This window comes from Cornus florida, unplaced genomic scaffold (genome assembly GCF_030987335.1).
Source record: "Cornus florida cultivar Cherokee Brave unplaced genomic scaffold, ASM3098733v1 CherokeeBrave_3.0.0_Hap2_Chr11, whole genome shotgun sequence".
In the NCBI taxonomy this organism is placed as follows: Eukaryota; Viridiplantae; Streptophyta; class Magnoliopsida; order Cornales; family Cornaceae; genus Cornus; species Cornus florida.
The window spans coordinates 125,702,073-125,715,741 of NW_026775581.1; the positions used below are offsets into that span (position 1 = coordinate 125,702,073).

At 34.1% G+C, this 13,669-nt stretch overlaps 2 protein-coding genes across 2 annotated transcripts; both read right to left on the reverse strand.

Annotated features, from left to right (window-relative positions):
• Positions 1-5,751: 5,751 nt before the first annotated feature.
• Positions 5,752-7,723, reverse strand: LOC132283276 (cytochrome P450 81Q32-like). Its single transcript, XM_059785209.1, has 2 exons — positions 6,600-7,723; positions 5,752-6,483 (listed from the first exon to the last, which is right to left on the reverse strand). Exons 1-2 carry the CDS (start codon positions 7,485-7,487, stop codon positions 5,851-5,853), a joined length of 1,521 nt encoding a protein of 506 aa, XP_059641192.1. The 5' UTR covers positions 7,488-7,723; the 3' UTR covers positions 5,752-5,850.
• Positions 7,724-9,871: 2,148 nt separating this feature from the next.
• LOC132282071 (uncharacterized) lies at positions 9,872-13,424 on the reverse strand. Its single transcript, XM_059783702.1, has 7 exons — positions 13,344-13,424; positions 12,339-12,416; positions 11,837-12,111; positions 11,119-11,243; positions 10,406-10,636; positions 10,258-10,322; positions 9,872-10,141 (listed from the first exon to the last, which is right to left on the reverse strand). Exons 1-7 carry the CDS (start codon positions 13,422-13,424, stop codon positions 9,872-9,874), a joined length of 1,125 nt encoding a protein of 374 aa, XP_059639685.1.
• Between the last annotated feature and the right edge of the window lie 245 nt (positions 13,425-13,669).

Here is a 13,669-nt window from a genome sequence, read left to right on the forward strand (position 1 = left end):
AAACTTGTTAATTTACCCCTATCATATTATTATATTTACCAAATTAACCTACACTATATATATACATGTTGGAAACCCTAGAAATTAACCTACACTACCGTCCTACACTCCATCTGGCCTCTTATACCCTCTTCATCCAGCGCCTCAGCCAACGTCCACCTGTTTTCGCAGATATTTTTCTTTCCTTGTTGGATGATAATTTACATTATGTTGTATACTCAATCCTGGATACTTGGAAGTCTATTGATTTGTTCAAACAATAAGATCCACCAATTGTTTTTCTGGTTCTGATTTAAAGTTATTAGAGGTAAGATTGTAATTTTGTTAATATTTGATTAAAGAATCAGAGAAGTCTGTACATCTTAACGAATTGCTTTGAGTTTTATATATATATATATATATATATATATATATATATATATATATATATGATTGATGAATGATGATGCTGATTGATGATGTTATTTTGTTTTGTTTTGTTGATGTTTGCTTGAAAGTTCAGATTTATTTGGTTTTGTAAAATAAAAAAAATTAGAATTTTCAAATATAATCGGTTATGGGGCGATAGCGGGACAAGCGGGGATGGAAATTGATAAACCCACACCAAACCACCCCACTGCCATCCTTACCTATATTATTGTTTGTTGCTCTATCTCTCTCTTTCTCTCTCTCTCTCTATATATATATTTTGTTAGGAAACGAATCAAATGATTCCCCCACTCCATTCCGAAAAATGTGCACCATTAAATGCATTCAGAGAGGTTGGGAGAATGTTTTATTTATGTTTTTGCGGCATGAATAGTTGTCAAGGATATTTTATTTGAGTTAAACTTTTTCCAAATCTATTTGGTACTCACAAATATAAAATAAATATATATATATTTTTTTCGTCCAAATTTAAGTGTCGTTTATGGAGAGTAGTAATTTTTAAAGGGACATGTAAGACATGCATTGTCTGCCTAGAAAATTAATAACTTATCTTTTTAAGTTTTGAATATTAAAATTTGAAATTTTAAACTCAAAGGACATATATGGAAAGATGTCAAATATATTATTTAAAAAATGAAAGTGACTATTATTTTGAGACAAATAAAAAAATAAAGTATGACACTTATTTTGGGACGAAAGGAGTACTATTATTAAAATAAAAATAAAGTAAAAGTTTTTCTTATATAATAATTACGTGGTGTTAGCAAAACTAATTTTTTAAAAACAAATAAAGAAGGATCATAAGAACATTATTACAACTTAGATTACATATATTAAATACTTTTATGAGAAAAATATCACTACAAATATTTAGGAATGCCTATAGGTGCACGAAAATTGTATATTTTATAAGTTAGATAAAAAAATTTAAAAATAAATAAATAAAAAATGTGCAAAAATAAATATTATGAATTAAAATTTTAAAACCTATATGTATTGTATTATACATATGTAACACGGCAAAATCGAGATGTAACATAGGAGATGGCATGCTACTGCCCAATGAGCTTTGATTTAAATATTGAAGCTAACTTATAAAATATAGGACAAATTTCTCAAAACCCCCAATATTATCAAAAAATGATCATAAAACCCCAACCAGTTTTAAAAACCCCCAACAATATAACAATGTTATCATTTTACCCCAACTCTGTCAATTGGGGCTGTTAACTCAGGGCGTGGTTAACAATTGCTTTGCCAAAGTGAATTTTATGACCAAAATACCCCTGGAGTAAAATGTGCCAAACAAGTGAAATATATTTATACGTGTTATTTCGAAAATACCCCCAAACTTGTTATAGTTAAAACCCAAAGTTTAGTCATTTTCTCTCTCTTGCTTTTCATTCTCTCTCTACTCCCGGCCATCTCCACTCACCCTTCCGGAGAGCCTTAACTATCATAAACCCACTTTGAACAACAATCATGAAGTTTAGATATACAAACCAATATATAGATATACACATATATAAAGCAAAACACACACATATACATATATATATATATATATAAACCATTGAAAGAGAAAGAAAATCAGGAATTAATTTGTCAACTTGGATCTCTTGCTTTTTGAACCTAATTGGGTCGGGTCAGCGGATGGCCTGAATTACCGAGTTAGAAGCGAGTCAACTAACTTGTATTTGAACATTGGCCAAATCTTGAAAACAGAGTCGCCGACGTTAGTTGCTCTGTGTTAACGGCCAATCCCTATCTAACTAATTGACAAGTCCACTAACTAACAAATAACCGACTTGGCTCAAGAAGTAGGGGGAGAAATTAATTATTTGTAGAGAGAGATTGAAGTCTGTCCTCTATATATAGCAGACCTAGATCACCATACGCATATACAGTTTTTGATTCAGTTGATCATTTTCTCTATAACACAAAAAGCTCTGAACAAAGAACAAGAACGAAAAGGAAAGATCGACAATGGCGGATTACGATCCACGTCGTCCATTGTTTCTACCAAATGAAGTTACAGTATTTGACAGACTCTTCGAAGTCGAATTGGAATTTAAGATCAAGCAAGGTTACTTCAAGACTGAGAAACATTCAACCGCGCGTAAACACGCGATTGCTTGCATTCAGAAAGTACGTAAGAGCATAGATGATGATCGGCCATGGCTTCCACAGATGAACACGACAACTAGACCTGTAATTTCTTAGATCGGCCATGGCTTCCACAGATGAACACGACAACTTCGTTTTCATGGAACCCTAGCCTCTGCGGGGAGATCATCGACAAAATATTCGGTTCCAGTACTTCCTCGTTCTTCAACTCATCCTCCGGCGCCGCCGCCTCGCCGCCTACGACTCTTCTCCAAAACGCACAGGGAGTGGTTATCTCGCTGCTGTCGCCGAAGAAACACAAGAGAATTGGAGTGATTATATTCTTGGTCATCGCAAGTCTAATCCTCATCGCAGCTGTTCTGTGTTGCTTCGTGTTGATAAAAAAGCGACGACACCAAATGTCATCGTCAAAATCAACAATGTCTAGTCCTGAGAATGCAAATACTGATGCTACAAGCAACAACACATTGATTGTTGTAGAGAATGAATCATAAGTTAAAGAGAAGACAACCCAGATTCAGATTCAGGGTGTTCAACAACACCGTGAAAAGAGTGGATATTTGGTGTTCTGTAGCGACGAAGTAGAGATGTATACTCTGGAGCAACTGATGAGGGCTGGCGGAGCTGGTCGAGAGGGGTATGATGGGGGACGACGTACAAGGCAGTGATGGATAGTCGGCTGATCATATCGGTGAAAAGGGTCAATGCCGGCAAGACTGTGTAATACCGGTGTAACAAAATACACATACACACATACACACACACTTGTTCAATGAATCAAACGATAGCATTTTAAGTCCAATACAACTGTTGCCTTGAATGAAACGACAGAGTTTTGATGTCCAATTATATTAGCACTAAACGCTTTCGTTTTATGCGAAAGGATAATATTGTAATTTTAAAAATATAATTTTTTGATTTTTAAATAAAAAGAAATATAATAAGGTAATTTAGTCATTTCACATACTTTTAACGGCCAATTATCAGAGTTGGGGTAAAATGATAATGTTGTTTTATTGTTGGGAGTTTTAAAAACTGGTTAGATTTTATGATCACTTTTTAATAGTTTTAGGAATTTTGAGAAATTTGCCCAAAAATATATTTAATGAATTACAAATATAGGATTTCTACAAGAATGTTCTTGGATTTAAAAGAGTAGTGTTACAAATTTGTATACATATGTAACACAGCGAAATCGAGATATAACACTACTCTTTTAAATCTCAATTAATTATGTTATATTTTTCATTAATTCAGCATCCACAGTTTCCAAGGACTGTCGGTAGTTATAGTTGTGGGGGATTGCGAGTCTTGTCCGTTGGACAGCTCACTTGCTTTTCATTAGTCACTTCAAATATTTACTTGGGTCCTACACTTCTAAACAAAAAAAACAAAAAATTCAGATAACCTCTTTGTACTCCTAATTTATGAAAAAATAAAAATACTTAAACTTTCCAGAATATTTGTAATTTTTCCTTACCATTTGCTAATTATTGGAAAAGGGACGAAAAATGACAATTTTAGTTTTAAATCACTATTAAGCCATTATTATTGACTAAAACATGTTTGAATTCATATAACATTTGGATCTATTTAATTACTATATATACCTCATCATATACGTTGTGTTCCTGCAAAAAAATAAATTAAATCAGGAGCAATATATTCATTTGTAGACAAAATCAAGCCACTATAAGATTCACTGTTATGATTTGTAGGTAAAGCCCGAAATAGATAATCATCATCAGGTACCCAACTCCTCAACAATGTATCGTTAAACATTAATCCTATGAATTGTATGTAAAGCCCGAAAGAGCAAAGCATTGTAATTAGAAGTGTTAGTTGTTGTTGGAGTGACAAGAGTGGCACCATTGATGGTGAGCAAGAATTCCTCAATCAAACGTGAATTACTACTATTTTGGCAGTGAAATTCGATAGAATCGAAAACCCAGAAGCCAAAACATTGAATTGGGCATCGAATAAATTACGTTTTGGGGATGAAAAAGGATAGAAATGGAAGTGTACCATGTAAGTTCCATTTTGCTGTATGTCGAGCTCATGTGGAGATGATGGGTTTGTGAAGAGTCTTGCTGATTGATAGAGAGTTGGAGCCTCGGTCTGTGTAAATGAGTTGGAGGCTTTGACAGGACTACTCTGTTGGGTTTGTGGCTCAAAATTTGTGTACAAAAAATTAGTTTCTTTTTTAATTTTGAAAGTTACGAGAAATAGTTTCTTGGTTTGAAAGTTACGAGAAATAGTTTCTTGGTTTTGGAATCCAGAAGACTCGGAAAAAAAGGGTAAAGATTTGAAAAATAAGTTATACTTGCTATTTTAGAGTTGAAGATGGATATGGTAACTTTTTGTGGTAAGTTGATCATTGTCCAATAAGGTATTGAATTTGAGAAATACTTGTCCAATAAGAAATTGAGTTTTAATACTCTATAAATAAAGATGGGTATGAGGAGTTTAGAGGGAGAGAGAGAAGAGAGAAAAAATGTAAGGAGTTTAAGGGTGAGCGTTGTGGGAAGAAGGGAATATATGTAATTCTCGAGTGTATACATGTAGCCTCAAAAGAGAAGATGAGTGAGTGAGATTTTGACATGTGGTTGTATATTTTCTTTCTTAATTCATAATAGTGAAATCTCTTTCTCCCATGGATGTAACTCTAGAGTTGGGTGAACTACGTAAAATATTGCGTTGTGTGTGAATATGTGTAATTGTTATCTCCATATATACTTGTGTTGATGTAATGTAATGATGCTTTCGCTGTGTGTGATGAAGAAGAAATTTAACCCTTAATAACAGTCAACCATTGAGTTGATTAGAAAGAATTAATTATTCCCAACATACTTTAGCCGACAGCAACGAAGTTCCGGTTGTTTATTGTGACGTTTGAGTCTGACCCACAGTTGATGAAGTAAATATCAGGTAATGTGTAAGCTGATGCCAAAAGTGAAATGGATAAGAATTGAACGGTGAGGAAGATGAGAAGATAGAAAAGAGAGTAAAAGATGTGACGGGGATAAAAGTTTTTTCATGTAATTTGGTTGGGAGTTGTTTGAGACTTTTCTCAGTAATAAGAATGAGTGCTTGCGGTTGAATTGTATGCATTACTCTTGTTTTTTAATAACAAAGTGACAAGATATATTTCTTTTTATTTTTTAATTTGTTAAAACCAAGTACAATAACAATATATTCATAGAACACGAAAAGTAAATGGCTAAGAAATAGTAAAATACATATTTAAGGTACTACAAACTTAAAAAAATATTTATAGCATGCAACAAAAATTGCTTAAATATCAACATGCTGCTTCAGGAATAATGACTTTTTTTTTATAATGTCACGTGCTTTACACATGCCCTCTAATGGCTCAGCTTTGTGCATGGTAAGTCCTTTTCCTTCAGTGAGATCGACTTGCTTCTCACTGACTCTCTCCCACTCAAAACACTGAATCAACGAACCCAAAGTCAATCCCACCACACGTTGAGCGAGTGCAGCACCAGGACAGGACCTCCTGCCCATCCCAAATGGCAATAGCTTGTGTGCCTCGACTTCTCCGCTTTCAAACCTTTCGGGCTTAAAGCTTGTAGGGTCATCCCAAGTCATAGCATCCCTGTGAATGGCCCATGCATTGACCAACAATATTGTGCCACGTGGCACGTTGTGTCCACCAATAGTACAATCATTTGAGGACATGTGTGGTAGTAAGAGTGGTGCTGCCGGGCACAATCGAAATGTTTCTAAAATGATATTGTGAAGATAATTCAATTCTGAAACATCTGACTCTTCAATCAACCGATCTTGTCCTACATGAGTTTCCAACTCGACCCTTGCCTTTTTTAATATTTCAGGATGATTAAGGAGAAGGGACATAGCCCATTCTGTTGTCACTGATGATGTATCCGTGCCCGCGAGTAACATAATCTGCACATCACAATTAAATAAATTATAATATATCTCTCTTTCTCAAAAGAGAGGAGGTTGAGTATTTAAATTGTAGATTTGCATGCATATATATATATATATATATATATACTGACCATTATAAGCCCTTTGATGATTTGATCCGTGTAGTATTCTGGTTGAGATTCTTGTAGGGAAAGCAAGTGATCGATCATGGTAACCTTACTCTTATGGCGTCGATGCTCATCAATCAGACCTTGCAAAAACGCATCCATCGTCTTGGTAATTCGCACCATGTTTTTCTCCACGTTCTTGTAGTCAATCCATCGTAAAACCGGCAAGAAATCTGCGGGATTATTTGCACCACCGTACTTGAACACCTCTTTTATCAGCTCCCGGAACTGCTTCGCCTCCTCGTAGTCGTCCTCAGTCACGTCTTCCCCAAAATACCGCTTCCCTGCAATCATCGTCATCATGATATTAAAACTCAGCTCCGAAAGCTTTGATTTCAGCTCAACTTTAGCGAAACCGTCGGATGAGTTTTTGTACAGTCTCGATAACAAAAGCTTGATTTCGTCCCTTCGAATGGATAGAAAGGCGTTGAGTCGACTGGTTGAGAAGATCTCGAGAGCGCTGAGGCGTCGGAGATTGCGCCAGTGGTCACCGTAGGAGGACGCCCCCATCGTGGTGTAGTTGTAGCCTACGTGCTTGCCAATCAAAAAATGCGGGCGGTTGGCGAGGACGACGTTGTTGGTGGTGAAACATTCCTCTACGGCGGACGGTGAAGACACGACGACAATCGGGCGAGTCCCGAACTGAAGGGAGATGATGGGGCCGTATTTTTGTGACAGGCTGTGTAGGGTTCGGTGGAGAGGTGGTTTCAGTAGGTGGAGATGACCTATGACTGGAAGAGCCGGTGGGCTCGGCGGGAGGTTTCGTCGTGGGTTTCGTGAATTTGACAAGAAGTTGAAAGCTAGAACGAGGAGGAGAACACAGAGACAAGTGTAAACCCAAGAAAGTTCCATTGGGTGAATGTATAGCTATAAATTGATTTGTAATAATTTCTAATCACGATTGTCAATCTGCATGATCAGTGGTATATATATTTGGAAGACTATTGCATCCACTTCTTGAAAATCAAGAGTATGGCTGTTCTAGAAGACTTGGCAGGATAAGGTTTGTCTGGGCTTTGTTGATTCTCACCACCACTTCACTTATATAGAAATATGTATATAATTATACTATATAAGATGTGAACGAAAATAAGATTGTTCCCACATTGTGTTGGACAAAGACAACCTCATTAAAATCTGCCACCTCATTTAAAACAATAGATATTAATCTTGCTACGCCGTTATCTGTATTGAGGAAAAGCTACGCCCGTTATCTTCTCTCTCTTCCTCATCGAAAAAGGACCTCTCTCACTGTAATTACTAATCTATGGAGGACAGGCCTTAATCTTGCTCTCTCGCCGGAATCCATGGAATAATGGTCATCAAAAATTCAAAATATCATAACCTCCACAAGCGTTACCGCTGCCACTACCAAGCACCATAATCGTCGATGTCGTTGTCGCCACCACCACAAAAGTCGCCACCTCCACCACCATAACCACCACCAACATCCTCACCCCCACAACCACAACGACCACCAACGCAACTATTATATTCTGCCGACTGAACCACCAGCACTATCTCCACCCGCAAAACCACCAACACTGTTCATTTCTGTGAATACACCCTGATGACAGCGGGCACTGGTTGGTATCGGCAATGGCATGAGAGAGAGGGGACGTGAGATATAAGAGAGAAAGAAAGTCGCCGTCCATTATGGACTTTCGGTGGTGGTAGTGGTGGTGGTGGGGATGATCGCCAGCAGTAGTGGGGGAGAGGATGGTGCGGCGGCAGGGGCCATGGATAAAGAACATGAGAGAGAGAAGGGCAGATGGATGGGTCGGTTTTTGTTATTTACTCGTATTAAATTACATGAATCAAGGGAAGGCAACGGGGCGTGAAACCCTTACTCATAAATGAGACCCACTTTAATTCTAGTTTAAAGTAAGCTTAATTTCAAACAAACTCCTTCAGAATTTGTCGCCGGACAAAACTAACCCCTTGTTTAATGACCAACTCATAAATGGGCTCTTGAACTGAATATATTTTGAGTCAACTTTCACTAAACCACCTGTTTCTCACAAATTAAAGAAATTTAAACATAACATTTGATTTTTTTTTTTTTTTGGAAGGTAACATAACATTTGATCTTCTTAATAGCATACCCATCAAAAAATTAAATGAAAACCGACTAAAACCACAAAATTTAAGAGAATTTGTTGTTAAAAAAAGGGCAAAAAACAATAAGCCAAAGTCGTTGTCAGCTGTAAAGGCATTCAAGTTTGTCTTATTGTCTCAAGAAATTATGATAAGATTCTAAGAAAGTGAATCATCAAAGTCGTTGCTAGCTGTACAGGTACTATTTTCCATCATCCCCCACATGCATACAAACCTTTTTAACTAATATATATATATATATATATATATATATATATATATATATGTATGTGTGTATATGTATATGATGATGATGATGATGGGATGCTTTGGTTTTAATCTCGAACACAAGTGATGCTTTGGTTTTGTTGCGAGTGTTTTGAATAGTAATAAAAAAATATATTTAGCTATTTATTGTGAATTTTTTTAAATTAAAATATAAAAGTATATTTGATAACAAAATGTTTTAATTTTAAAATATATAAAGATTAGTTTAAAAAGGTTATTTAAGAATTACTTATTCTTTATTATTTTTTTATTGTTACATTAATGTTGTTGCAGTGCAAAAATATATAAACATATTAAGGATGTGTGTGGATGAATTTCCTATTGTGAAAAGTCCTTTCACTATAACGGACTTTCAAGAATCACTTATAGTAAGGAATTTAAAAATAAAAAAGGCGTTTTGTTAACCTTATTTTTGAGAATTTTTTTTACGATCAACTCGTACGATATGTGTTTGGTTGCAAAGTCACCGAAGTCCACTGAAGTCCTTCTGTTATTAAACAGCTACAATTTACAAAAATATTCTTAGATAATATTTTTCTACATTCTATTTGACACAAATATTGAATCATACCAACAACAACGTTTAATAATTCAATTTTTTTTTTTTTAATTAACATAAAATTATAATGAACAATTAGATAGAACACTTCTACCACTAAAAATGGATAATCTATATGTTAACTATTATTTAAAGAAGACAATAAATTTCCATTTATATATATATAAAGTAAACATGATCAATAATTTAAATACTAATTTCAAATAAACAATAATTATTCAAAATAAATAAATTAAAATTTTAGAATCAATCCTAAGACATAAATAGACCAAGGAACAATTTATCTAGTTGATTACCATATTGAATTAGCAATCCCATCACGTATAATGCCCATCTCTTGTTGTTGGTCCACCATTCCACTAGATTCCGATAAAGTAGCATGCGTGTACATATCATCGTTGTCGCTGGCATAACCTTCATCATCATCGTATCGTTGAAATTCGGCATCCGCTATTGCTTCTTGTCTTATATAATTGTGTAATGCCATTGATGTAATCACAATTAACCTTTGTGTTGGGAATGGAAAAGGAGCCATATGTTTTAAAATTGTCCATCGAGCCTTCTAAACTCCAAAACAACGTTCAATTATATTTCTAAGAGATGAGTGAGCATAATTAAATAGTTCTCTAACTCCTCTTGGTTGGTGATTTCTTTGAAATTCTTTAAATGATAACGTACTCCTTTATATGGTGCTAAATATCCTGGCATGTTAGCATACCCAACATCAACAACATAATATTTACCTATAAAAAGAAAAAGAAAAATATATAAAAAGGTTACATAACAAAATAATAAAAGAAAAAAGAAAAAAAAATATAATACGAACCACTTGGAGGTTTGGGAAAGTTCAAATTTGGCCTACTAAGAGCTTCGTTAAGTATACGAGAATCATGAGTCGATCCCTCCCATCTAGCCCAAACAAATGTGAATTTCAAATCAAATGAGCAAGCAGCGATCACATTTTGTGTGCAATCTCCTTTACGTTCACGATATGCAAGTTGTTGATCGACTAGAGTCACTACATTAATTTGCGTTCCATCAATTGCACCAATGCAACCTTACAAAAGAGATTGTTATGAAGTTAGCAATGAAATAATGATAAAACATATAATAAAATATAATAATATAATCAATTATGAAAGAAATACATAAATTACCTTAAAATGAGGCCAATATTTAGGATTGTTGCGTATATGAATAAGGATCATCAAACGAAGGAGGCACAATAATTGACATTGAGAATGTTACTAGGGCTTTTAGAATTGTATTAAAATGCCTACTAATAGTCTCAGAGTGTTGAAATCGTTCTTGTACGCAGCATCCTATTTATTTCATTATGGCCAATTGTCATCAGGAATATGGCCATTTGCTCCTCCACGGAAATTTCACGACTATCTTTTAATAGATCCCTTTGTTTGAGCTCTTGACAAAGCCGTAAAAATACATGCTTTTCCATGCGAAATAACTCATGACAATGCTTATGATGTCCAACTATTACTTCCATTACAAATTGATGTCATGTATAATTCGAATTTCTACATGATTCTTTCACAATATAGGTGGTATGGTAATTAGTCGAAACACAAACTGCAACACCCAACAATGCATCCGCCACCATTTCATCAAATTCGTCATCATATTGAAAATTATTGTCTGAATCCATGCTTAACTATCACAATGAATATACAAATTATAAATTACAAATAATATATAAGAACATGTATCACACATTCAAAAAGTCTAAAATAAAGTATTTCCATTAATAAATAAAAATAAAAATAACAACCTCAAATAACCATTCCAGTATCTTAAAACTATCAATTTCTATAAAAAAAAAATAAAAATAAAAATAAAAAAAATTAATGATAAAAATTGCATCATGGTAATTTTGAAACTAAAAAAAAAAAAAAAAAACTATGGATGGGATGTCTTAGAAGCCATGTGTTGATTTTGAAGCCAACTAATGCGTAACTCATGCTCTCTGAGTGCCAAATAACTCGTAGTTTTTTTTGTAAGAGCAAAGTGTCGCAACCAAACATGTAAAGATCTCCTCCATTTGATATTTCTGTCATTTGGTTCAACAAATCTATGCACTCCTTGATTATGTTACTTTCGCCAGCACTGTTAGAATTTGTTGCCCTTGATTCAACTGCGCGCATTGCATATTCTCTCAAGCATGTTGTTCATGTAGTTGCCGGAGTCACTTTTCGACGCTTCTCAGGTGGCAGAATGAAATCCTCTGATTTTTTACGTGTACCATGCATCATTCTCCCTAACACCACCAGTTTCTTGATTATTATCACATTCCCTATGTTCTTCTTCATTATGAAATATAGTATCTACGTCCATCTCTTCTTGAGTATCCTGTGTATCTTGCTCAATTCGACAAGGTCCAGCATTATCTTCTGGTAAAGTTCCTTGTGAAGGTTCATAAGCCGAATTACCTGTTGCTATCTCATCTTTAAATAGAGCTGTTAATTGGTAAGAGTGTTCAATTCCCTTCTCATGAAACTTTGTTGCATCTGTATTGACCTGTTAACAAAATAATTTTTATCATAACATATAATTACAAAATAGTGCATACATATTCATATAATTAAACAAAAAAAGAAGAAGGTATATACCTGTAAGTAATTAGCTCACCAAACGTCAAATAATTTTTATCATAACATATAATTACAAAAAAGTGCATGTATATTCATATAATTAAAAAAAAAAAAAAAAAAAGAAAGAAAGAAAGAAAAGAAAAAGGTATATACCTGCAAGTAATTAGCCCACTGATCGTCACTAGCCACGACTGTATCTTTTTCATAATCCCATCCAAGCCCAGTCTCTACCTATTTCAGTTTATACCATATCTTCCATTCACTCTTTGTACTATCCCAATGATTTTTCAGATGTTTTTTGTCATATTTTTTTTTTCAATTCTCCTTTGAAAGTTTTGCAGTACATAATTCCATCCTACCTTACTAAGGAAAGTCCCTTTTTATTTTTTATTTTTTTATTTCCCTTTAACATTTGATCATAGCTTAATTGTACAAAAATACTATGCAACTCATTATTCCAAATTGCTTTTTCTTGTTTTTTTTTTTTCACTCTTTTGACTTTGCATTGATAACCCATCTATTTCATTATTTGCCATCTATAAGTTAATATAACAAATTAGCTTGGACAATCAAAATGCATGGTACAACATGCATGTTTTTGAGCAAATTAGGCACAGTAATAAGCTAACATGTAATACATGACACATCCATAAATACATAGATGAATACAAAAAAATAAAAAGAATTAAAGTTGCCCCCATTTCCTATGTCCTCATTATAAGAGTTCATTTCATAAATCAATAATCTATAAAGAATTAAAATAACCTTTAACTTCAATAAAACAACAAATCAAAAGAGAAGAAGTATCAATCTTTGAACTATTTATTGGTGCAGATTTATCAATATTTAATCACCTTGTTATTTATAAAGTTTATCCACAACAGATGGTATTTTTGTTTTCTTAAATGGAGAATTTTTTTTATATAAAATAGTTCAATAAATACAGGGGAGAATCAAGGCATTAAAGTTTCCCTTACCAAAACGCAAGACACATTGACAACCAATAAAAACACCAACAAAAAACCACACGGCCCACACTAGGCACATATACACCAAACACTAAAGACACAGTACAGAGAAAACAACAAAAAATGAATAGAATGAAGAAATGAACATGCAGAATGAATCCCATCCTTTAGCTAGAAGGAATTAGATCACAGCGTGATAGCTTTCCCAAACTGTCCATGACATCACAAAGATATTGAACCAAAACCAGGTCTCACGGCCCTCACAAGACATTTACCCAATGAGGCAGTGAACTCGCAAGGCATCGAAAACCACAAAGAAAAAAAACAGCGCAGCAGCATCTATCAAATAAATAAATAAAGTTTGTCACACTGTCAAGTTTTTTTTCTTTTTCGGACACACTATCAAGTTTGACAAATCAGTCAAATTGCAACAAATTACAAAGACAAAGACACATATCAATTATTATTATTATTATTATTGTTATTATTATTATTATTATTATTATTATTATTATT

Coding starts and splice junctions, on each gene's coding strand:
- LOC132283276 (XM_059785209.1), bottom strand. CDS start 7,487: ATGGAACTTTCTTGGGTTTACACTTGTCTCTGTGTTCTCCTCCTCGTT. Junction 6,484..6,599: donor TCATCAAAGGGCTTATAATG/GTCAGTATATAT, acceptor TGTGATGTGCAG/ATTATGTTACTCGCGGGCAC.
- LOC132282071 (XM_059783702.1), bottom strand. CDS start 13,424: ATGTCTTGTGAGGGCCGTGAGACCTGGTTTTGGTTCAATATCTTTGTG. Junction 12,417..13,343: donor TTTGGGAAAGCTATCACGCT/GTGATCTAATTC, acceptor AAACTGAAATAG/GTAGAGACTGGGCTTGGATG. Junction 10,637..11,118: donor CTATATTGTGAAAGAATCAT/GTAGAAATTCGA, acceptor CTCTTTTGTAAG/GTTGCATTGGTGCAATTGAT.